This window comes from Piliocolobus tephrosceles, chromosome 6 (genome assembly GCF_002776525.5).
Source record: "Piliocolobus tephrosceles isolate RC106 chromosome 6, ASM277652v3, whole genome shotgun sequence".
Taxonomy (NCBI): domain Eukaryota; kingdom Metazoa; phylum Chordata; class Mammalia; order Primates; family Cercopithecidae; genus Piliocolobus; species Piliocolobus tephrosceles.
Genome location: NC_045439.1, coordinates 76,668,282 through 76,694,576, shown reverse-complemented (window position 1 = coordinate 76,694,576; position 26,295 = coordinate 76,668,282). Strand labels below are relative to the sequence as shown.

Genomic DNA, 26,295 nt, shown 5'->3' with positions numbered 1-26,295 from the left:
TCGAACTCCTGACCTCAGGTGATCCACCTGCCTTGGCCTCCCAAAGTACTGGAAGCCACCACACCCGGCCCAGGAAGATGCTTTTTATATCAAAACCACAGCATTTTAATCCTGTTTTACAGCAGAATGTATACAAACTTAATTTACTTTGTAGTATTTTCCTAATCTTCTCTTGTAAGTTTCCTTAATAGTCTCCTTATCAGACTGAACTTACTTGTTCACTGTATTTGAATTATTAGTATTTTGTTTTTGACCAAGCTCTTTATGTCATAATTTTAATTAATTAATTAATTATTTTTTTTTGATATGGAGTCTCATCTGTTGCCCAGGCTGTAGTGCAGTGGAGTGATCTTGGCTCACTGCAACCTCCACCTCACAGGTTCAAGCAGTTCTCTGCCTCAGCCTCCCAAGTAGCTGGAATTACAGGAACACGCCACCATGCCCAGCTAATTTTTTGTATTTTTAGTGGAGACAGGGTTTCACCATCTTGGCCAGGCTGGTCTTGAAGTCCTGACCTCGTGATCCACCCGCCTTGACCTCCCAAAGTGCTGAGATTACAGGTGTGAGTCACTGTGCCTGGCTCATAATTTTTAAAGTTGGAAAAGGTTTGCAATCATTGTGATTATGGTATGTCAGTTATATATTCTTGATAAAGATTTTTTTGTTACTCATACAACATTTATTTTATATACTTTAAATCAGTATTTTTAATGTTCTAAGATTGCAAAATGTTGTCTTATAGCTTGTTCTTTTTTTTTTTTTTTTTTGAGATGGAGCCTCGCTTTGTTGCCCAGGCTAAAGTGCAGTGGCACAATCTTGGCTCACTGCAACCTCTGCCTCCTGGGTTCAAGCGATTCTTCTGCCTTAGCCTCCTGAGTAGTTGGAACTACAGGTGCCTGCCCCTATGCCCGGCTAATTTTTGTAGTTTTAGTAGAGACGGGGTTTCACCATATTGGCCAAGCTGGTCTCGAACTCCTAACCTCGTGATCCACCTGCCTTGGCCTCCCAAAGTGCTGGGATTACAGGCATGAGCCACCACGCCTGGCCAGCTTGTATTCTTTAAGAAATATTGGATCATGAATCTTCCAGCTACAATGATAGCTTTTACCAAGAATTACAGAATAACTTCATAGGTCTTTCAGACTTTTTATATATTGTATGTCATATCTGTGTTTAGAACAGAGGATGATTATGGACAATTAATTATTGGAAATACTCGCTTTTTAAAGATTTATAAGGTGATCTGATTATACCAGCAGCATGTTTTTGCTTAACTTTTCCTCACCACCACTTTTGTGGTGACCTTACTTACTGACCAGTTGTATGAAATCTTTCTGAGAATTGAAATGGCCCTTTTCAATTTTTTCTTTATTGCTTTGTATTTAGTCTAATTTCAAGTCCTGGCTAGAGGGCTAGAATTTAGACTTTGTGAAACTGTGCTTCTGCAGTTACGGCCATACTCAGCCCCATGCGCTGGAGTAAAGAGCTGAAGAATATGGGGCAGAGCTATAGGTAAGCCAGTAGATGTCACAAAGAATATGTGAAACAAGACTTGAATTCAACTTTTGAATCCCTGGCTGTATTTCATCATACCACCCCCAGAGCCTGAATCTAGGTCTCTCGTCTTATGTTAGTACCACCACTTGAGGCCAAGCCTATGAATTCCTGGGCCTATTCAGAGTTTTTTTTTTTTTTCCTCACCTCATTTAGCTATTCTCTCCTAGAATTAATATCAGTTATCATGCAATGGCAATACACTGCGATGTGGCTTGCATTCACCACAGTATTAATACTAACAGTAAATCTGTTGTTAATCTGCTTTTCTTTCTTTCTTTTTTTTTTGTGAAAAGAGTTTTCCATTATGGCGTAGCTTGCCTAGGAAGATAAGAGTTGTTTATTAATAGAATTTGTATGACCACTTATTAAGAATCTTATAAAAGGTGTTCTTGAGTGGAACACAAAGGATTGCATTGAATAATCTCAGTCTTGAGATTCTATGACAGAAATATCTGTTAAGGAACCCTAAAAGTAAATACTTCACTTTTGTGATGTTTGCTGCTGTTCTGAGCACTGCCAGCATAGTCTGCAAATAAGAGATATGTAGATACAGACAAGAGAGAGAAAAACAAGGAAGAAGCTTCCTTGGAAACTACATCATGAACATAGGATGGCATTTCTTTATTTTTGTTTCTGTGTGCTAGACGTTATCTGCTACAGTTGAAGTGCAAGACTAGTATATATTTTTCTTTTTTATTATCATGAGGTTTTGAAACAGATGAACTGGGCAAGGAGAGGAGTAACATCTTTTTATTCCATGTGTGTGTTTGTATTCCTCCCCTCTGTCCTCCGAAGTATTTGGAGTCTGCTATCCAGTGATAGATATATTAAAAAAAAGAAGCAAAGAAAGCTACTATTTTAGAGTAAGAATGTTAATGAGTTTTTTTTCTTTTCTTTCCTTTTTTCTTTTTTCTTTTTTTTTTTTTTGAGACAGAATCTCACTCTGTCACCCAGGTTGGAGTGCAATGGCACAACCTTGGCTCACTGCAACTTCTGCCTCCTAGGTTCAAGCGATTCTTGTACCTCAGCCACCCAAGTAACTGGGACTATAGGTGTGCACCACCACACCTGGCTAATTTTTGTATTTTTAGTAGAGACAGGGTTTCGCCATGTTGACCAGGCTGGTTTTGAACTCCTGGCCTCAAGTGATCCACCTACCTCAGCCTCCCAAAGTGCTGGGATTACAGGCCAAAGATTTTTCATATTAATAAAAAGACTTTAATATTACTAGCTGAAATTACCTATTACTTAAACTTACTGTTGACTTTTTTTTTCAATTTTTAGAGATATGTCTTTTAAAAATGGAATTAGAGAATTAAGAACTTTGTTTTTCTTGTTTTTTTAATCTCAAAGTAATATATGCTTGTTACAAAAAAAATTCTCTAACTATATAAATATATAACATGGGCAGTTAAAGTTTTGAGACCTCACTTCCTAGAGGTAACTACTTTTTATAATTTGGTATACTAGAATAAATAAATTAATAACCTATATGAATGGTGCTGAGATATTATTAAATTAAATGCATAATTTCTTTGGAAAAAATAGAATACATGAAGAAAAAATAAAATTATGCTCAGATTCTCAAAAAAAAAAAAAAATTAATAACCAATGTATAAATATCTCTTTCTTTGTAAATTAAGGTAATGAGCCAGTATTTTGAAATCATCTGGCCCATAATCTTTCAAAGTAAATACTCGAAAATTCAGATTGTCTTGTTTAAATTTCATTTTTTGTCTTCAGGGAGATTATACGAAGAAAAGCTGTTCTGGCATTATACAAATTCCATCTCATTGCTCCTAATCAAGTACAACATATTCATATTAAGTTTCGGAAAGCACTTTGTGACAGAGATGTTGGGGTCATGGCTGCCTCCTTGCATATATATCTTAGAATGATTAAGGTAAGTTGGAAATTTTAGCAAGCACTGAGTAGTTAACATTAGAAAAATACAATTACGGGATTAAAAAGAAACAGATATTTTGGTAAAATGCTTAGTTAATGTTTTATAATTTTATTATTGACCTTTGATTTAGTAATTTTGCAAGTTGTTGAGAGTGTGAGTTGTAGGCACATTACGGAATTTTTTTTTTTAATGCCTAAAAATTTTTAATGTTACTAAACAGGTGTGGAAAAATGGTAGCAATGGAAGTTGTCTTAAGTTTTCAGATTTGTGTTTTTCAAGCAGTAATTCTCTTTTATATAGCTTCATGGGATGCATACCATTTTATAGAAATGAGGGGAACCAGTGGGGGTTGTGCAAGCTATAGATTGTAGTGTTGACGCCATATATTGATACCGTGTCATATGAGGAAAGAGGATTGAATGTTATGCTAAAACAGTTTTCTAAATGGCGATGATGGGTTTATACTAATTCATCCTTAGTATATTGCCTGAAACCATTTGTGTTCAAATATACATACTTGTAAGAGATTTCATGGCACCTACTATAACAAAATAAAATATGCTATTGAACTCATTTAAAGTTATATTGTTTCTTATGTATTGTGTTCTCAAATAGTACAGTTTAAATAGATGTTCAATATTAAATTTTATTTTTTCCCTAATATTTACTAAAATTTGAAAGAGCTTTATTTCCCTTCCAAAAATTTTCCCTTGATACATAATACAAATTAGAATAAAGAATCTAATGTTCCTTTTAAGGAGTGTGGATCTAATTTCCCCAGTCCAAGAGATTACTCAGATAGATAATCAAGGCACACTCCTTCAGAAACAAGTATTTTTAGGTACTGTGTGGCTAATTAATTTTTAATTGGCAGGCACACTGATTTTGGGGACTTTTTTTTTTTTTTTTTGAGATGGAGTTTCGCTTTTGTTGCCCAGGCTGGAGTGCAATGGCACGATCTCAGCTTACCACAACCTCCACCTCCCGGGTTCAAGCAATTCTCCTGCCTCAGCCTCCCGAGTAGCTGGGATTGCAGGCATGTGCCACCACGCCCAGCTAATTTTGTATTTTTGGGAGAGTCAGGGTTTCACCATGTTGGTCAGGCTGGTCTCGAACTCCCGACCTCAGGTGATCTGCCGGCCTCGGCCTCCTAGAGTGCTGGGATTCCAGGTGTGAGCCACTGTGTCCAGCCGATTTTGGGGACTTTTAATGTTTAAGTAGTCTTGGCTGTGCTCTTCTACCCAGAACAAATTTTTTTTTTTGGGTGGAGTTTTGCTCTTGTTGCCTAGGCTGGAGTGCAGTGGCATCATCTTGGTTTACCGCAACCTCCAGCTCTGGGGTTCAAGCAGTTCTCCTGCCTCAGCCTCCCGAGTAGTTGGGATTACAGGCATGCACCACCACGCCTGGCTAATTTCGTATTTTTAGTAGAGAGGATTTCTCCATGTTGGTCAGGCTGGTTTCAAACTCCCAACCTCAGGTGATCCACCGATCTCGTCCTCCAGAAGTGCTGGGATTACAGGTGTGAGCCACTGTGCTTGGCCCCAGAATGAATTTAACTCATTTACATGTGAAGTCTTTTGGAAACAGAGTTCAGAGATTGCAAACAGGCCTTGATTTTCATCCAAAGCAGAGGTATTACTGTCCTTTTGCTGTATGCCAGTTCTTTTCACTTTTTGTTGTAATTGCTGGTATTGGCTGTTAAGGATTCTACCTAAGATGTAACTATAAGAATTTTGAAATGTGATTAAACTGTATGTGGGAAAAAGTAGGGAGTGGTGGAAGCTTTTCTGGGATGATTCAGCTTTGGGTTGGTTAGCCAGAAGAATTTTATCATGGAAGATATTACACATATTAGGGCATGGTTTCATTAAATGTGAATATAAACTTAAGCATGTATTAAGTTAGGTTCTATATGACATTTCAACCAGGTCTATTTCTGTTTAATAAGATGTTATTATTAACAGAAAGTTTTTTTTGGGGGGGATGTAGGAGAATTCGTCTGGATATAAAGACTTGACTGGGAGTTTTGTAACCATTTTGAAGCAAGTAGTTGGAGGAAAACTCCCAGTAGATTTCAATTACCACAGTGTCCCAGCACCATGGTTACAAATTCAGCTCTTGAGAATACTAGGACTTCTAGGAAAAGATGATCAAAGGTAAACTATTCCCAGTAAGTTTGCTTAATGACCCCATACCAGATGATAAGCTTAGACTTTAGTAACCTAGAGGTTTAATGATAAACCAGATTCTTCCAATGTTTAATTGGCTTAATAGTGATAAAATAGGCCATTGTAAGAACCACATAAATGCTTTCAGGTTGCTGGGATAATCCTGGCTCTCTCTTTATCCTAACTTTACCTATCATGAAAGGTACCCATGAAGCGCCATCTCCTCTGTGAAGCTTTTGTAATTGTTCTTGTTCAGGGGTTGGGAAACTTTCTCTGCAAAGGGCCAGATAAATATTTTAGGCGGCCAGGCGTGGTGGCTCATGCCTATAATCCCAGCACTTTGGGAGGCTGAGGCGGGCGGATCACAAGGTCAGGAGTTTGAGACCAGCCTGACCAACATGGTGAAACCCTGTCTCTACTAAAAATACAAAAAGTAGTTGGACATAGTGGCACACGCCTGTAGTCCTAGCTACTCAGGAGGCTGAGGCAGGAGAATCACTTGAACCCAGGAGGTGGACGTTGCAGTGAACTGAGATCGTGCCACTGCATTCCAGCCTGGGCGACAGAGTGACACTCTGTCTCAAAATAATAATAAATAAATAAATAAATAAATATTTTAGGCTTTGTGGGCCATATGTTGTTTTTTGCATCTATTCGACTCTGCTATTATAGCATGAAAGCAGCTACAGATAGAAAATAAATGAATGAAGAAGGCTGTATTCCAAAAAAAAAACCTTTTTATGGACATTAAAACTTGAATCTCAGATCAGCACATCATGAAGTATTATTCTTTTAATTTTTTTTTCCAACTATTTCAAAATGTAAAATCTCTTCTTAGCTTGAAGCCATACAAAACCAGGCATCTGGCCAGATTAGGCCTGCGGGCTGTAGTTTGCCAACCCTTACTCTAGCTGGGTGTGAGTGCTTCCTTCACCTTTTTAATTCATTTATCCGAATTATTCTTTTAGCGAATAACTTAAACTTTTCATGTGTATCTTTCCAACTATATATATATATATACTTTCAATTTTGCCTTTTTTTTTTTTGTTTTTGAGACTATGTCTTGCTCTGTTGCCCAGGCCGGAGTGTAGTGGTGTGACCTTGGCTCACTGCAACTTCCTTCTCCTGGATTCAAGAGATTTTCCCATCTCAGTTTCCCAAGTAGCTGGGATTACAGGCGCATGCCACCATGCCCGGCTGATTTTTGTATTTTTAGTAGAAATGGGCGTCACCATGTTGGCCAGGCTGGTCTCGAGCTCCTGACCTCAGATGATCTGCCCTCCTCAGCCTCCCAAAGTGCTGGGATTACAGGTGTGAGCCACCTCCCCGGCCTCAATTTTGCCATACTTTTTCAAACTTAGACACTTTCAAATTTCCAAGGACAGTACAGGGATCTCCCTTATATCCTGCACCTAGATTCATCAATTTATTTTCATTTGTTCTATCATTCTGATTCTCTGTGTGTGTGCATGTGTGTATGCATTTGCATGTGCACATACCTATTATTTTTATTTAAAAAAACTATTTCCAACTTGCTTGAGAGCAAGTCCCTTGAGTTCCCTTGAGAGCAAGGACCTTGGCTAGAGTTCCTGATATGTTTCTGTTTTAAGAAAGTATTTGCTAATAATCAGTGTTCTGATTTTATGAATATTGTTCCCTTTTATATAGTAGGGTACCTTTGTATTGTAATTCTTTAGCCTAGCTTTATAAGGGGACCATTCTCCAGGCTTTTGCTCCTAGAAATCAACTTAATGTCAGAATCCATTTGCCTGTGAGCTTCTGACTAGCATTAATTGGGCTATATCACTCTTGGTATTACAGTGTTACTTTTTTCTGTGTTTATGAATCTCAACTCCTGATTGAAACCTGCAGTGAAAATGTAAGGTGATGGAGCATACACACACATTAGAAATGATTGTCTTAATTATATTTTATTTTGTATCATGCCAACCTATGCTAATGTGGAGCTCTAGTTGGAGTCACTGGAATTATGTTTTAAAATCATGAATTTTATATGAATGTATCAGATCTTATTGGTCTAAAAAGACTTACTGCCATCCACTGTTATCAGGAAGTAACTTGGGAGGAATTTAGTGAATTTATTAAATTCATTAACTCACTATCTTCCTTTTTCTTGCCTTCATGGATAAATTTGTATAATAATTTATACAAAGATAAGTAAGCTAGTCCTTACCTTCACTGCCCTCAGGTGACTAGTAATTAGGCTCAGTCATGAATAGAGTGGAACTTTCTTATAATGTTATGGAACATTAGAATGTTTTCTCCTTTTCTGTATCAACTCTAATGAGATTTTGTTTTAACATAAATCTTACGTTTTGTCAGACATTATTAGCTCAATGTGGCAAAGTAAAAATTTAAGTTATAACTGTTTCTAAAATATTTAATTGAAAAAACCCATTTACTGGAAAAATCTGTTGTATTTGTGGTCTTTTATATCTATTTGAATATTTTCTTGTGTTTTGTAGCTTTGTGCTTCTTAGATTATTAAGATTTATCTTGATCTTGTTCACAAATGTTTCTTTATTTCATGTGGTTAAGACTCATGCCAGACATTGGCTTTTAAAATTGAGGAACTAGACTATAATCTAGGTATAATATTACCAAATTTTTTTTGGGGGCAGGGAAGGATTGGTAATGTCTGCTGTATGGTTATCTTCTGAGGAAGAAATGCTTATATAGTAAAACGAAGGATTTTAGAATGTGGTTCTGGATTCCTAATTATTGGATATTTATACTTCAGTCAAGACAGGATGAAAGTACGTGCACTTAGCATTGAACTTTCTAGCTGTATATTTGGAAAAAAAGACATTTTCTGAAAGATGTAATTAATTTATATAGTCCCAAATTATTTGATATTTTCGTTTATTTTATGGCACTGTTTCTCTGCAAGACCACTGTATGTATCCTATGTTGCTGGTGTTTTTTTTTCCTATTAGTGCTTTTTGAATTCGTAAAACATACAAAATACCAGCTGAGAAGCTATAGTTTTTCACATTGGCCTCTTGGAGAGGACATTTCTCTAACAAGCGTGGAGGCAGAGTGCTAGGACACTAGCGCACTTTTTTTTTTTTGCACAGTATCTTCCTCATCAGTTATTGTTACTGTAATCAGTGACCATAAAGACATATGAATGGTCCAAACCTATTCATTCCACAAAATATCTTTTTTTATATTTAATGTAAATGTAAGTAAAAATTTTCTTTCTGAAGAACCTAGTTGCTGCTCAAGGAAAGACTAGTATTTGAAAATTTTTTAACAGTGTTTGGTTAAAGTACAGTTAATATACTATCTGAAATAATATGAATATATGAAGTGTTACCGTAGTAATTTAGAAACACTCTGTTGAAAGAAAATTATAAAATATACTCTGTTCAACCAAATAAAAACTTGGTTTGTAAACTAGGCATAGTGAGGAAAGAGTTGGTTGGCATATATATCTCATTGGTTAACTAGTCAACTTTGATAAAGTAGGAAGTTCAGCTCCTGAAAAACCTTTTAAGAAGTGAAATTTCCATAACTTCATCATAAAATGAATTTCTTTCACTTCTCTTCTGTAGATCCTCAGTTTTAAAGAGAAGTTTGAAAAACTGTGTTTTATTGGGTTAGAATACTGTAATTCTACTGCAAATAAAATATCTTTTAAACAGGACAAGTGAATTAATGTATGATGTTCTTGATGAATCCTTACGAAGAGCCGAGTTAAATCACAATGTCACATATGGTAGGTAATATATGTAAATGTTACTCTAATGACTAATAATGTTTTTTAGTATTACAGTTAAATCTGTGTTAGAATGCTATAAATCCCGATAGAACTTTATACATTTATTTTTAAGATAGTTCTGTGGATTATTATTTTTTCAAGGTAAGCATTTAACTACTGATAGATAAGAGTAATTTGAACTCATGGCATGTTCTAAATGTTGACGTAAGTTTATTATTGTAATTGTCTCTATTGAAAACACATATCAAGTATCCATTTTTTTAATTGATTTTTTTTCAATTATCTAATTGACTGTGAAGATAACTCCATAGATTTGTTCCATATTTGGTAAAAATTTACAGTATTCGAAGACAGTTCTTAAATAAATCAATCAGCTAGTCAGATATTTTATTAAATTTCTGTTGTCAGGACTTATGCAAGGTACTTAGAATACAGCAGTGAATAAAACATTATCATGGGGCTTATAAACTAGATGGATGGATAGGGATAGGTGTTGTTAATGTTACAAAAGAGAATTGCAGGGCGTGGTGGGAGAATATGGCAGCTAGTCTTAGGTGAGGGGAAGAATAAAGAAGGTTGTCCTGAGAAAGTAATATTTAAGAAGACATCTGAAGGATAAATAGGATATAGACAGGAATATATAGATGTAGAATAATAGTTTACTATTTTGTGAAGAGACAATAAATTGTTACATACAATTTAAAAATTAGTAATAGGAGATAAGAGTAAGTTGGGGGAAGGGGGTAGAAAACTGAGAAAGTAGCCAAGAAAACTTCCAATTTTAACAGCCAGAGGGAGAAGCTATTCTTTTTGATCAGCCTGAGAAAGCTCAGTGAGGAAATTGAGATATTTGGAGCTATTTAAAAGGTAGAACAGTTTGAATTTTGCATGCTCTGGAGGACAGCAGTAGAAGAGGCACTGAGAGATATAACTCAAATGAGAAGTCATTTCTTAATCTGGTAAAATATCATGAAGTAGGAGATGAAGAGCATTACTTTTTCTTTGAGATAAGGGTAACCTGTGGACCTTTAAGAACAATGGTTGTAGAAGCGTAGGTTAGACCAGAGGACAGAAATGGAACTGGTTTAATGGAAATAAAAGCTGCTTGACAAAGATGCAGTACAAATAAGGAAAAAGGATTGTGTGTATGAGATTAATACAAGAAAAATAATGCATATGGTAGTGAATTGGGGTGGTAAACTTTGAAGGATAGATTTATGTTTTGCATGTATGAATGATAATTAAGGTAATAAGGATGCTTTATTAATTTGTTCAACCAGCATTTATAGCGTGCCTGTGAAACAAAAACTTGATTGTGTTTTAAACTAGGTGTGGATTGAGGAAAGAGTTGATGACTTATGTATTTCTCCATGTTAAGTGTGGGAGGTAAAGGGAAGAATAAGGTAGACACAGGCCTTGTCCTTATGTGTATATAGTGTAGTAAACAGTAGATATTATATAGGTTCCTGCTATGCAGTGAGAATAAGGGGCCACAGATATGGATGACCCTTATTGAAGCAGGTGATTTTCTGAGAGAAGATCTAGAAAAGTGTCAGAATTTTTCTAGTAAGTTAAAGTAAGTTAAAATGTTTTGTTTGTGATATAACCAGTGTCCAGCATAAGGGTTTGAAAGTCTTTCAAGAAATTCTGCTTAAAATTCAGTTAAAAATCTTCTTTTTTTTTTTTCCTTGCAGAAAGCTTTTTTTTTTTAAATTACATTTCAGCTTTAATTTTTTTATTTTTTTGAATAGGCAATATATGCACATGGGTCAAAATTCAAAAGGTACAAAAGGGTGTACAATGAACAGTAAGTGTCCTTTCCACCCTTATCACCCACTACCCAGTTCCCTTTTACTGGGGATAACCACTGTAAAGTTACCTGTTCATTTTGATTTGGAGAATACTGTATACCTGAGGAAATATTTTTTAGTATTTTCCAGTACGACCGTTTTATTGAGATTGCTTGGCCAGGCATGGTGGCTCACGCCTGTAATCCCGGCACTTTGGGAGGCTGAGGTGGGCAGATCACGAGGTCAGGAGTTTACGACCAGCCTGGCCAATATGGTGAAACCCCATCTCTACTAAAAATACAAACATTAGCTGGGCATGGTGGCGCGTTCCTGTAATCCCAGCTACTCAGGAGGCTGAGGCAGGAGAATTGCTTGAACCGGGACCAAGAGGCGGAGGTTACAGTAAGCCGAGATCGTGCCGTTGCACTCTAGCCTGTGCTACAGAGTGATACTCCATCTCAAAAAAAAAAAAAAAAAAAAAAAGATTGCTTGAACCAACACCAACAGTTTGTTTCTTTGCGGGCTCTTGATCCAGTGTTTCATCTTGCTATAGCAACCTTATAGTTCCTGTTGTTTCATTTCCTTTGTTTAGCTTTTCATTGTTATGCTTTTCCCTGTGTCTGTATTGATAGAGCTTACAACTTATATTGATTATATCAGTGGTAGAGTATTCACTAGCAATCCTGATATAGATATTTTACCCCTTAAGAATATTAATTTTAATTGTAAAGTTTATAAGGGCAGGGACTGTGTCTCTCTTATTAACCAGCATATCTCAGTAGCTGGCACTGTGTTAATAAGTAATTTGCTTTAATTGAATTAAAGGAAGAAAAAGTTATTTACTTTATCAGTTATCTAAGTGGGTTTCAGTATTAATACTTTCTATATCTTATTTTTATGGAAGCTGTATTACAATTTAGTGTCTAATCAAGAAATAAATTACATTAAAGACATTTATTGAATATCTGCTATGTGCTAGGCATTGTATAAAGTGGTGTATAGGATATGAAGAAGTATACTATGTAACCTTTGTCTTTAAGAAATTTACAATATAGTGGAAAGATAACTTGTTCTTGAAAGCTTAATAACAGTGTAAGGCAGAATGTGAAGGGATAGTTCAGGGAAATAAGTATTGTAGGAGTTCCTGGGAAGTAGAGATCATTAAGGACCTGAGGGCACAGATAGGGATTTATTGACCTGATAGGACCCTGAAAGGTAGATAAGATTTAGCTAGGCAGAAGGGAGGTTGAAGGGGCTTTTAGGTGGAGGGAACTTGAGAGAAGGTATAGACATGGGGCTATTCAAAAATAGTTTCAGACACAATGTCTCACCAGTCAGAAAGGAAGATGTATGGTGGGGAGTAGTGGAAAGGCCGTATTGTGGAGGACCTCTCACAATAGCCAGATTTGTAAATCTGGAGGTATGGAAGGTTTTGGGTAGGGTACTGATAACATGAGAATGTCATTTTTAGTAAATTAATAAATTGAGAGAATTATATAAAATGGAGTACAGGGGACAAAGACCATCAAAAGTATGTAGATAGAAGTACTTTTCCATTTTTTTTTTTTTCTCACTAACTTCACCTAAAACCCTTGGATAATGTGTATAAGAAACCTAAGACTTGAGAACAAGTCAGGCTGGTTAGAGACCTCAGGACACAAGGAAAGAAACAGACAGGGTGGTGCGTACCCTGGGTTTTCTTTTTGCCTCAGGTACCCCAGACTGGGTACTGAAGAGCCAGCAGTCTGGAAATACCAACAGACACAGACAAAAACACCCCAAGAAAAGCCTGCCCTCTCTCACCAAAGGACCAAGAAGAAAAGGGAAATTAGCACAGTAGAAAACTTTTAGACGATAACCCCTCTATTCCATCCAAGCACAGGAGAAAACTGTGGAGCCATCCCCTCCAGCAAAGACTGAGTGAAAAACCAAGATGTCCATCCTCACCAGGTATAATGAGGTGCCCCAACACACCCTCCCCGACCCCCCACTAGAGTGGTGACAGAAGCCCAAGAGGAAGCTGGAATTTCACTGATGCCAGGTGATAAGGAAGGCCCCTTCCTTACACTGTCAGTGGAGGTGACTTGGGAAGTCTGGATTTTTCCCATCTGGGAGTAGGGAGTAATGAGGTACTTTTTCCCTCTTTGTGGCCAGGGTTCGGAGGTGTGGGTGTTAGAGAAAGCCTGGTGGACAGTCAGAACTTCCATCCCTGATCAGCAGTAATGAGGCCACTCCCTCATAGTATCACTGGAGGCCACAAGGGGAGCAGTAATGAGGTACCCCTCTCTCTCCCAGGCAGGGCAGAATCGGTTGATACTTCCTCCAACAATAACCAGGAGCCTTTCCATCCCCAGGTATCAAAGGAGACAGAGTAGAGAGCCTGGATTCCATTCCCATTGGGTGATAACCCCTCTCTCCTGCCAGAATAATGTCTTTAGATACTTATTTAACTTAATTAAGGTGAGAGTAAACTATTCTGAGGGATATGGTGTCAGAAGAACTTCACATTTTATTTGAGCATACATAATCCAACCCAAAATATCTATGATGAAAATGCAGTGTCATGAATGGTAGAACATTATTAATTTTTAATTTAGTAATATATACTTTGTAGTATTTTAATTAGTACCAAGAGAGTAACCAAGAGTACTGAAGAGTAACCAAGTTTCATGTTGTATTTTTAGGTATAGAAACCCTCAGTTGTGGCTGGACGCGGTGGCTCATGCCTGTAATCCCAGCACATTGGGAGGCTGAGTTGAGCAGATCACTTGAGGTCAGGAGTTCAAAACCAGCCTGGCCAACATGGTGGAACCCTGTCTCTACTAAAAATACAAAAATTAGCTGGGCATGTTGGTGCACACTTGTACTGCCAGCTACTTGGGAGGCCAAGGCAGGAGAATCACTTGAACCTGGAGGGGTGGAGGTTGCAGACTACATCTCAAAAAAAAAAAAAAAGAAATTCTCAGTTGTATTTTACTTCACCACCACAGAGAGGAGACTGCTCTTTCAATTATGAACTTATGAACAGATATTTGTAGAGTTGGAGAATAAAATGACTTAGATCTGGGTGAGAAAATAATTTTAAAATCCATTAAGTTAATTTTCAGCTCAATTACGCCTAAGGAGACTAATAATAAGTGCACTTTTTGAACTATTATTTTTTTCCCATATTGGCATCCCAGAAACTTTATGAGCATCTAAATATAAATGTTTAAATTTTGGATGGGTAATGGCAGGCTTGGAATTAAAACAATTTAATCCCAAGAGAGTTCTTATTGGTAGGAAACCATAATGAAAAATGTGTCAGTTATGATGGAAAATGGAATATCATCATTTGAAATCTTAGGACTGTCATGGTAGTTCACAATTCAGCAAACTTTTTCTGAAAAGAGGGCCAGATAGTAAATATTTTAGGCTTTGCAGGTCATGGAGGTTTCTGTTGCATATTCTCCTTTGTTTTTTATTTTGTTTTTTACAGCCTTTTAAAAATGTAAAAATCATTCTTTAGTTTACAGGCCTATAAAAATAGGATGAAAGCTGGATTTAGTGGCAATTTAAAAATAGGCTGAAGGCTGGATTTAGTGGCAATTTCTCCATTCCTGCCTTATCTTATTAGTCAATTGACTAAGTTCCTCTTTGTTCAGTTTGTCTAGTTCATGAATCACAAAGACAACTTTTTTCACAGCACAGAGTAAAGACATTTTAAAGCATAGCATCTGAATATACAAAGTCTCTTCAGGTTCAGCTAACTTACTCTGTAGTTTTTCCTTTAAAGGCAGTTCTTTTCCTAAAGAAAAATTAATATTTCTGATTTCTTATTTTTTTCTGTCTCTGTTATGGAAGAGGTTTTAAATTTTTTTTTGTCTTTTCTTTCCATGTAAATTTGAGAAAAAGGAAGAGGTTTATAGAGGTTTTTTTCACAAAACTTATTTGTGCATTAATTGATAGGCAACATAGTGTAAAACATAGCTAGCTGAATATTCAGAATATATTTTGTACATAAAGAGAATGTCTGGTTATGTTTTAAGCTTTTAGAAATAGAGAAGGAGTGATTGTATTAGGACACTTGATATGCTTCAGCTTGTACTAGAACAGTTTTTAAGTGTTGATTCTGTACCTTCACTGTGTCACACTTCTGTTACTGTGATTCCGTGGAACATATAGGACTTAATGGCCTCTCAGTGATTTTTCTTTACCATGGCAAAGCTCCAACTGCTTGTCTCATGCTTTTTCAAATAATTTGAAAAAAAGTTTAGTGTCCATTTTGATCATTCACTTTGATCATCTGTCATAGTGATGAGACTTTCGACTGTATCAGAAAATCAAATTTGAATGCTGTCAAGATGTCCAGTACATTATTTTATATGCTTTGAGGTTATTTTAAAGAATAGTTTGAAGATGTATGAGTAGTGACTGTATCTTTGAAATAAATATTGGATCATCCTATACACAATTTTGACATGTAAGTGGTCAAAACTGTTTTTTTTTTTTGAGACGGAGTCTCACGCTGTCACCCAGGCTGGAGTGCTGGAGTGCAGTGGCGCGATATCCACTCACTGCAAGCTCCGCCTCCCGGGATTCACGCCATTCTCCTGCCTCAGCCTCCTGAGTAGCTGCGACTACAGGCGCCTGCCACCGCGCCCGGCTAGTTTTTTGTGTTGTTTTAGTAGAGACGGGGTTTCACCGTGTTAGCCAGGATGGTCTCGATCTCCTGACCTCGTGATCCACCCGTCTCGGCCTCCCAAAGTGCTGGGATAACAGGCTTGAGCCACCGCGCCCGGCCTCAAAACTGTTTGAGAATAAACCATTTTAAAGCATTAAAGGAGTGTGGGAAATATCTTTTTATATAGGAATAATGAATATATTATTCATGTTGCCATTAAAATGTGAGCTCCTTGAGGGCAGGGTCTTTTCTTCCATCTGTTTTGTTCACTGCTATATTCATAGTACTGAAGCCATGCCTGGCACATAGGAGGTGTTCAGTAAATACTTTTTATGTTAATAAATGCATAATTATTACCAGTAAATATAATTTTAAAAAAATTATGTTGTGGTAACCTAATCCTAATAACTGTGTAAGCCTGAAAACAGTAGTGTTTGTTTCTGTGAAAAGTCCATAAATAAGATCTCTGACTAAAATGGACTTTCCAATTAGTTTCATTACAAGTTCTAGAGAAATACATTCTTTTGTTATACCTTACCATGATACTTACCATTTCTGCCATTTTTATTTTTCTTTCTCTAGCTATTTTGTTTGAATGCGTGCATACAGTTTATTCTATTTATCCTAAATCGGAATTACTTGAGAAGGCTGCCAAGTGCATTGGAAAATTTGTTCTGTCACCTAAAATAAATCTAAAATATTTAGGTAAGATTATTGGTTCTTTTGACAGATATTACAGAGATAGCTTTTGAAATTTGCTGTGTATTTGTTTCAATTCACTTTGTATAATGTGTCTTTGTTTCTAGGACTGAAGGCTCTTACCTATGTTATTCAACAGGATCCTACTCTGGCTCTTCAACACCAGATGACAATAATTGAATGTTTAGATCATCCTGATCCCATTATTAAAAGAGAGGTAAACTGGTATTTTGAATAGTATATGTGAAGTGTTAAAATTTTTAAACATTTTGTTGGTATTCTGTAGAGAGATTAAAGTGGTGGGCAGTGTGTATGTATGCTCGTGTGTATATTTTAACTTTTGGATGTATTCAATTCTTTTTTTGTTTTCTGTTTTGAGACAGAATCTCACTTTGTCACCCAGGCTGTAATGCAGTGGCACAATCTCAGCTCACTGTAACCTCCGCTTCCCGGGTTCAGGTGATTCTTGTGCCTCAGCCTCCTGAGTAGCTGGGATTATAGGTGTGTGCCACCACATGTGGCTAATTTTTGTGTTTTTAGTAGAAACGGGGTTTCACCATGTTGGCCAGGCCGGTCCTGAAATCCTGACCTCAAGTGATCTGCCTGCGTCGGCCTCCCAAAGTGCTGGGATTACAGGTGTGAGCCACTTCCCCCCGGCTTATTTAATTATTTTTACTAACGTTTAAGTAACTTTTCTAAAAAGTACTATGTCAGTGTCCACAGGAATGTCTTTAAATTATTAGTTGAAGGAATTAGGTCCAGTCATCTGTGTGGGTTCATTAATATAATTTCGGTCTGAGCATCGTACCAATAGGAGACCTGAATTCTGGTCCCAGGTTTTCCTATTAGTACAATTTAAAATATACTCCTGTTATTGTACAATTTAAGATGCAGTTGATGTTAATTAGTGGTTTCTCATTATTCTCTTTTATATCTATAACATTAACTAATTCCCTACCAAACAGATAGAAATATTGAAAGAATTAATGAAGATATTCATAAAATGATTTGAACTTCTTGGAAGGAAAGGCTTAATAATAATATCATCATCATATATGTCTGTATATTATATATAACATATATATAGCATATACTATATGTTACTTATATATGTATATTGTATATTATATATATAATCATATGTATCACTTATTATAATAATATACTTCTTTCCAACTTTTTCTTTTTGTAAATTTGCTTCAGTGTCTTCTTGGGTGTCTATGTAAATATTTGTTTTGATTCTTACGGAAGAAATCATTCAATATCGTCATTTAAAATGGTATATAGGACCTAGTTAAGAGTAAAAAATTTTCTTTCTATTTATAAAAATAGCAAAGATTTAAAATTTTTAAAAAAATTTTAGATTTAGGAAATACATGTGTGGGTTTATTACATGGACATTTGTGTAATGCTGAGATTTGGGCGGCTATTGAACCCATCACCCAAATAGTGAACATAGTACTGAGTAGGTAGTTTTTCAACTCATTCCTTTCCCCTTCTGCCCTCCCTGTCTGCTTTTGGAGTCCCGAGTGTCTGTTGTTTCATCGTTATGTCCATGTGTACCCATTGTTTAGCTCCCACTTATAAGTGAGAACAAGTGATAGTTGATTTTCTGTTTTTGCATTAATTCACTTAGGATAATGGCTTCCAGCTGCATCCATGTTGCTGCAAAGGATATGATTACATTCTTAAAGAGAATTTACAAAATATCTAAATATCTTAAAAGCAGTGAGCTAAGAATAGGAGAGTTTATTGAGAGAACACTATTGCATTAAACAACTATGATTTTTGAAGATTACAAATTTTAAATTTTAAAAGGGGTTTTTGAAACACATTTAAAAAAATTTGCCTTCATATATATATTCATTTATTTCATATTTTTAGTAGTCTGAAAATTGTTACATGCCTTGGGTCTGGGCAGTTTGCAGATGTACTAATTTCTGTGTGTAGACATCCTAGAAAAATAAGAAGGCTCCAAGAGACTGTAACAAATAGTTATACAGTCCTTCTACTTTAACAGATACAGAGCATGCATTTCCTTTGTATAGTTGAGTACTAAGTTGAACAAAGTTGACTTAGGTACAGTTTTTTCCTTATTGCTATATGGTAGTCCCCACTTATTTATGGAAATATGTTCTAATACCCCCAGTGGATACCTGAAACCACAGATAGTATTGAACCATATATATATTTATATATTTTCAATCTGATAACCAAGATGGCTACTTAATAACTAATGGACTGGTAGCATATACAGTGTGGGTACAAAGGGATGATTCATGTCCCAGATGGAGTAGGATGGTGCAAGATTTTATCATGCTGCTTAGAAAGGCATGCAATTTAAAATGTATGAATTATTGATTTCTGGAATTTTCCATTTAATATTTTTTGGACTCTGTTTGTGGGTAACTGAAACCATGGGAAGCAAAACCACAGATAGGGGGTTTGTAATATTATTGTATTTAATAATTATACTTGCACTTAAAAATGAGAGTCACAGGGAAAATAGGTGACTTTTAAAATTATGAAGGTTGATCTGTTTGATCCCTTACCTGCAGTGAGATGAGTGATTTGAATTCTTTGAGGAGATACTGAGTATCCTTGGTGCCCAAAGAAGGCACTAAAGTACTGTCTTCTCAGTGCTGTTGTCACTTCTAACCTCTATCAAATGATACCGCGAGAACTTTGGTCCTTGGATGTTTGGTGATCTGTAGCTTGGGGTAGGATTCCCTTTTACCGGGTTTTATTACCTCTCTTATATACAGGAAGAGAGAAGGTGAGAAGGAGCTACCAAATCTGAACAGAAAAGACCTCTGGCAATACAGTTTGTAACACCAAACCCCATGCAGTTCTGGAAATGCTATATTTCATGGTCTTAGAATAGGAGATAAATTTGATGTATGTTATCTAAAGCTATATAACATAATTTGGAGTCCACAGGGAGCATGTCTGAAGCAGCTCCATAAGTTGAAAGCTGTTGATGGGGTGGCCTATGTATTTTTAGATTTAAGTGGCGTTACACATTAACTGAAACAGTTTAAAAAAAAAGTCGAGCAGTGGGCAGAACTCCTAGCAAAGAGCTCATGGAGTCCCGCCGGAAGAGCAACCAAGATGAAGATGATACCGAGCCAGAATGTGGACAATTATGTCCGTGAAACCAAGTTGGACTTCCAGAGAGTTCCAAGAAACTATGATCCTACCTTACATCCTTTTGAGGTCCCACAAGAATATGTAAGAGCTTTAAATGCTACCAAAATGGAGTGAGTATTTGCAAAACCATTCCTTGCTTTGCTGGATGATCACCAAGATGGAGTCAGTTGCCTTGGCAAAGCATCCAAAGAACCTGGCTACTGTCCTTTCTGGGGCGTGTGATGGAGAGGTTAGAATTTGGAACCTGACTCATCAGAAATGTATCTGTACAATACAAGCACTTGAAGGCTTTGTATAAGGAATATGTACTCGCTTTTGTGGGACTTCTTTTTTCACCATTGGTGATGATAAAACTGTGAAACAGTGGAAAAAGAATGGACCAGGCTATGGAGATGAGGAAGAGCCATTACATACAACATTAGGAAAGACAGTGTATACTGGGATTGAGCATCACTGGAAAGAAGCTGTTTTTGCCACATGTGGACAGCAAGTAGACGTTTAGGATGAACAAAGAACTAATTCTATATCTTCAATGACCTGGGGATTTGACAGTGTAAGTAGTGTTAAATTTAACCCAATTGAGACTTGGGAAGTTGTGCATCTGACAGGAATATAGTACTGTACGATATGAGGCAAGCTGCTCCTTTGAAAAGTTATCTTAGATATGAGAACAAATACAATCTGTTGGAACCCTATGGAGGCTTTCATTTTTACAGCAGCAAATGAAGATTATAACTTACATACTTTTGATATATGTGCACTGGGCACTCCTTTAATATTCCATATGGATCATATATCTGCAGTGCTTGACGTGGAGTACTCTCCCACTGGGAAAGAGTTTTTGTCTGCTAGTTTCAATAAAGCTATTTGAATCTTTCCTACAGACAAAAGTCGAAGCAGGAAGGTATATCACACAAAGCGAATGCAATGTGTTATCTGTGTAAAATGGACTTCTGATAGCAAGTATATTATGTGTGGATCTGATGAAATGAACATTTGCCTGTGGAAAGCTAATGCTTCTGAAAAATTCGGTATGCTTACATCACGAGAAAAAGCAGCCAAGGATTATAACTAGAAATGGAAGGAGAAATTTCAGCATCATCCTCATATAAAACGTATAGCTCGTCATCGACATCTACCAAAATCTATCTACAGCCAGATTCAGGAACAGTGCATCACGAAAGAAGCTCGTCAGAGAAAGGAAGTTAATCGTATTAAACACAGCAAGCCTGGATCTGTGCCAATTGTGTCAGAGAAGAAGAAGCATGTAGGGGCAGTTGTAAAATAATTGGTATTCCTAACAATCCTGATGTATAATTATTTGTTACTTTTGATTTGAGAACTCTACAAATAAAAGAGCTGGGACTAGATTAATTGCACACATTTTAGTTATATGTGTACGGCTTTACTGTTGCTCCTTTTAGCTGCCCTGAAAAATGACCATTAAAGGCGGCCTAGTTGATAAGACTGTCTGTTTTATCCTTAATCTGCATTCTTCTTTCATTGAAGAATACAGTATTTGCAACTAACTCATTTTTTCCTATTTTAACTACAGACATACTTACTTTCTCTCTGATCTATTGTTGTAGACACTGCACATTCAAATTGACATTTAAGACCAAACATCTCTTATGTTATCTTCAATATATTACTTTGAATAATGATTACAATGATGTTTCTTCCTATGATTCCACATAACATTTAGAAGAATGATGTCAACTTTTTATAACTGAATGTATTTCTAGTGCTTTACTTATATTTAGCTTTTTGACTTTTACAAAACAATCAGCCTGCATTTATATAACTTTTATAAATAATATAATTTGGGTCGTGTTAAGATAATAAAACTTTCTTTCACATTGAAAAAAAATCTTTGAAAATATGTTATCCTTTGTGCTTGAAGTCCTGGCTATAAGGATTGAAAAATTAGAACCCTAAATATACTGAGCAAGTTTGACAAATATGTGGAAATTATCTTGCAGCTAATATTGCTGATCCTAAAACACCAATAAATGATGCTTTCTCAGTATTGCCTTTGGACTTACTGATTTCTGAGAGTTATATTTTCAAAACCTTAATCTAGAGCTGTGGAAAGCCATCCAAATGGGAACTTACTCTGGTATTGGTCTTCCTTCATCTTATTTGAAGCAGCAAGAGGTATATTCCTCAGCACTTAGAAAGCAGCTATAGCAGCTGGACACTGTGGCACACCTGTAATCCCAGCACTTTGGGAGGCCAAGGTGGGCGGATCACCTGAGGTCAGGAGTTCGAGACCAGGCTGGCCAACATGGTGAAACCCCATCTCTACTAAAAATGCAAAAATTAGCCAGTCTTGGTGGCAAGCTGAGATTGTGCCACTGTACTCCAGCCTGGGCTACAGAGCGAGACTCCATCTCAAGAAAAAAAAAAAAAAAAGAAAAGAAAAGAAGGAAAGCTACAGGCCAGGCACAGTGGCTCATGCCTGTAATCCCAACACTTTGGGAGGCCAAGGTGGGAGGATCACTTGAGCCCAGGAGTTCAAGACCAGCCTGGGCAACATGGTCGAACCCCATCTCTACAAAATACGAAAAACTTAGCTGGGCATGGTGGCACGTGCCTGTAGTCACACATATTTGGAAGGCTGAGGTGGGAGGATTGCTTGAGCCCAGGAGGTGGAGGTTGCATTGAGCTGAGATTGTACCACTACACTCCAGCCTGGGTGACAGAGCAAGACCTTGTCTCAAAAAAAAAAAAAAAAAGTAGCTATAAAGCAGTTCTTCCTTGATGACTAAGATTTTGAACTAGGCTTTGCTAGGCTTTGGAGCATTTGAGCCACCAGCCTTTGTCCATCCAAACAAAAGCTGTTTGCCTGTCTTCTGTTGTTTGGGAAATAGTCAGCTTTCTTCTGTAGCATGGGAAATAGTTTCCAAGACTAGATTTATACACACATACATACACTTGCATATATACACACCCATAGGTGTAGGTAATGTATATTTAAGGGCTGTTATGTTTTTAGAAAATATATATCTGTTGTATTTGAACTTTTAAGTCTCTAAGTGTTCTGTCATGTAAAGATGCCAGATTGTGATTATCTCAAAGGAAAGCTTATAGACATTGGAATTGCTCATAAGTCATTTTTTGACAATAGTTTTACCTTTCTTAAGCTTTTCATTGAAATTTGCATTTCTTACCTGTTAACTGGCTACCCAGTAGATCTCCATAAAAGTAGAAGAATCAACTGTATGATCAACCTTTATGTTACTGTACTCATTGGTGTTATGCATAGTTTTATAATGTTTTTAATTTCTCTTCTTTAAATAGACTCTGGAACTTCTTTACAGAATTACTAATGCACAGAATGTAACAGTTATTGTCCAGAAAATGCTTGAATATTTACATCAGAGCAAAGAAGAGTATGTCATTGTCAATTTGGTCGGCAAAATAGCAGAGCTGGCTGAGAAATATCCTTTTATTTGGACCATGAGTCTTAAAATAGTAACACAGTGACTTTAAGATGATCGGTATAGATATGGTCACTTGAAGTTGAGTTCAGAGACCTAGCAATACTTTTTATTCCTGATTTTCAAGCCTCTTGTCAGAAAAAGGGATTTGTGTAGACCTCTTAGGAGATGGCTTTTTTTTTTTTTCTTTGCTGATTTCTTTTATTCATGTTGTCAGTATTTTGAGCAGGAAGATAGAGGAACCTTTATCCTCTTTATTCCTTTTTCATTCCTGCCTCGTCTCTACTTCTATCTTGATTTCTTTTCTGAGTAAAAGTTCTTGTGTTTTGGGGAAAGCGGAGGGTGTGTGGGAGTGGTCAGGATGTTAAAGCTTATCTTTTATTGTTTTATGCTGGAAATTGTCCCAATTAAGTAGTTGGGAACTCTATTAACATGTTACTCTTCTTCGTGTTTGTTTCTTGAAAGTCAGAAGAACTTTACAGGTCATAAGGATATTCCATTCATTAAAAAACATTACTGTTTAGGCCGGGCGTGGTGGCTCACGCCTGTAACCCCAGCACTTTGGGAGGTCGAGGTGGGCAGATCACCTGAGATTGGGAGTTTAAGACCAGCCTGACTGACATGGAGAAGCCCCATCTCTACTAAAAATACAAAATCAGCTGGGCGTGGTGGTGCATGCCTATAATCCCAGCTATTAGGGAGGTTGAGGCAGAAGAATCACTTGAACCTGGGTTGCAGTGAGCCGAGATTGCACCATTGCACTCCAACCTGGGCAACAAGAGCAAAACTCCATCTCAAAAAAAAAAAAAAAAAAAAAAAAAGTGAAAAAAAGTTACTGTTTAATTATAAAAAACAGTGAGTGAATACTGTTAATGAAATTATATTGGAAATTGCTTAAGTCTAGTTTTGTCCTAGTCAGTACTATAACTCTGGCCAGTAGAATGATAGAACTTTAGAACTGATGAGGAAAAGATTAGAAAAGAGGCTGAGCACCTGTAATCCCAGCACTTTGGGAGGTAGGTGCAGGAGGATTGCCTGAGCTCAGGAGTTCACGACCAGCCTGGGCAACACAGTGAAACCCTGTCTCTACTAACATACAAAAAAAATTAGCTGGTGTGGTGGCATGCACCTGTAGTCCCAGCTACTCGGGAGGCTGAGGCAGGAGAATTGTTTGAACCCAGGAGGCGGAGGTCACAGTGAGCCAAGATCGCACCGCTGCACTTCATCCTGGGTGACAGAGCAAGACTCTGTCTCAAAAAAAGAAAAAAAAAGGAAAAGAAAAGAACAGATGCTAAACGATTTGTTCAAGTAGACATACCACAATATTTAGCTTCTTTGAAGTGAATTATATTCTTTTTTGAAGACTATAATTTTCCATTATTTGCATCTAGTTAGCTGGTTTGTTTCTTTCAATTATTTCACATTTATTTATTGGAGGACTGTTTTGTGCAAGTGTGGTGCTAAAGTGACAAACTCAGTTTATTAAGTTTATTAAATAAGCTTTTACTGAGTACCCATTTTACATAAAACTGGGGTATGGAACAATTTATGGCAGAGGTTAAAGGTAACAATGCCATACTAGGATGAATTGGGGTTATTATTTTAAAGGTTGCTACAGAAGGATAATTTTAATAAGTAGCATTTGGAAGTGTACTTGTTCTTAACACTGTGGACACATATGCTCCTGATAATGCGTGGTTTATTCAGACAATGAATGCTGTGTTTTCAGTAGGAGGAGATGTAATGCATCCTGATATTCCCAATAACTTTCTGAGACTACTAGCAGAAGGTTGGTAGACTATTACATTCTGTAAAGTAAACATTTTAAAGTTAAATGTTTTTATTACAGAGTCCTTAGATAAGTTTGTGGAAATTAAAATGGTATATCAATTTCTTTGTAGGTTTTGATGATGAAACAGAAGATCAGCAATTAAGACTCTATGCAGTTCAGTCTTACCTCACTTTACTAGATATGGAAAATGTGTTCTATCCACAGAGATTTCTTCAAGTTATGAGTTGGGTGAGCAAAGTACATTAAATCATATATTTTTAAAACATTTTTTATACAAACCAAATGTTAACATATTTCCTTCAGAAACTATTCACCTCTACTCAGCTAACTCCTTCAGCTGGCAGTTTTTCAAATGGCCACCATCTATCACTTAACTATTCTCTGTTTTTTCTCTCTGCCATCTCACTTGTCTGGTCTTTTACTTGTCTCTTTGTGTTTACAGTGTTTTGTTGTGTTTTTTATGTGCATCCGTGTTTGAATATTTGAATACTCATTTATCTCTACTATATTAGTTTTTTAAAAAATTATAATCCGTAAATTATTTTAACCAAATAGAAAGAGGTTCATCTTTAAGAGGCATTTTCTAGGTACCAGGCACAGTGCTGAATACTTATATTATTAATTTTTTTTGTTCTTTTTTATTTTATTTTTTAAGTTCTAGGGTACATGTGCAGGATGTGTAGGTTTGTTACATAGGTAAACGTGTGCCATGGTGGTTTGCTGCATCTATCAACACATCACCTAGGTATTAAGCCTAGCACACATTAGCTCTTTTTCCTAAAGCTCTCCACCCCCACCACCCTCCCTGATAGGCCCTGGTTTGTGTTGCTCCTTTCCCTGTGTCCTGTGTTCTCATTGTTCAGCTCCCACTTATAAGTGAGAACATGTGGTGTGGTTTTCTGTTCCTGTGTTAGTTTACTAAGAATAATGGGTTCCCAGCTTCATCCATGTCTCTGCAAAGGACATGATCTTATTCTTTTTTATGGCTGTATAGTATTCCATGGTGTATATGTACTACATTTTCTTTATCTAGTCTATCATTGATAGGCTATCTGTGCTATATTAGTTTTCTTATGCTGCATAACAATGTTACCACAAACTTAGTGGCTTAAGACAATACAAATTCATTATCTCATAGTTTCTGTGGGTCAGGAGTCCATGCATGGCTTAGCTGGATTCTCTGCTTAGGGTCTCACAGAATTGCAGTCGAGGTGTTGGCATCTTGCAATCATCTGAAGCTTGGCTGGTAAATAATCCACTTTCAAGCTTCTGTGTGGTTGTCAGAATTCATTTTCTTGTGGCTGAGTTTTTGTGACTGAGGGTTTCACTTTCATACTGTCAACTGTCAGCTGTCCTTAGCTGCTAGAGCTGCTTTCAGTTTC

At 36.7% G+C, this 26,295-nt stretch overlaps 1 protein-coding gene and 1 pseudogene across 3 annotated transcripts in view; both read left to right on the top strand.

Moving 5' to 3' along the window:
* AP4E1 (adaptor related protein complex 4 subunit epsilon 1) overlaps positions 1 to 26,295 on the top strand; it is a 90,577-nt gene that overhangs the window by 12,254 nt on the left and 52,028 nt on the right. For all 3 annotated transcript variants that reach the window (XR_002734720.2, XM_023227163.2, XM_023227161.2), the window contains exons 6-13: positions 3,301 to 3,460; positions 5,453 to 5,619; positions 9,300 to 9,373; positions 16,412 to 16,534; positions 16,636 to 16,745; positions 22,982 to 23,121; positions 24,798 to 24,910; positions 25,023 to 25,141. Coding sequence is in view for 2 of the 3 variants with exons in the window: in XM_023227163.2 (XP_023082931.1) it covers positions 3,301 to 3,460; positions 5,453 to 5,619; positions 9,300 to 9,373; positions 16,412 to 16,534; positions 16,636 to 16,745; positions 22,982 to 23,121; positions 24,798 to 24,910; positions 25,023 to 25,141 (1,006 nt within the window). In the remaining variant the exon portion in view is untranslated. The remainder of the gene's footprint in view (positions 1 to 3,300; positions 3,461 to 5,452; positions 5,620 to 9,299; positions 9,374 to 16,411; positions 16,535 to 16,635; positions 16,746 to 22,981; positions 23,122 to 24,797; positions 24,911 to 25,022; positions 25,142 to 26,295) is intronic.
* Positions 19,341 to 21,996, top strand: LOC111552750 (annotated as a pseudogene).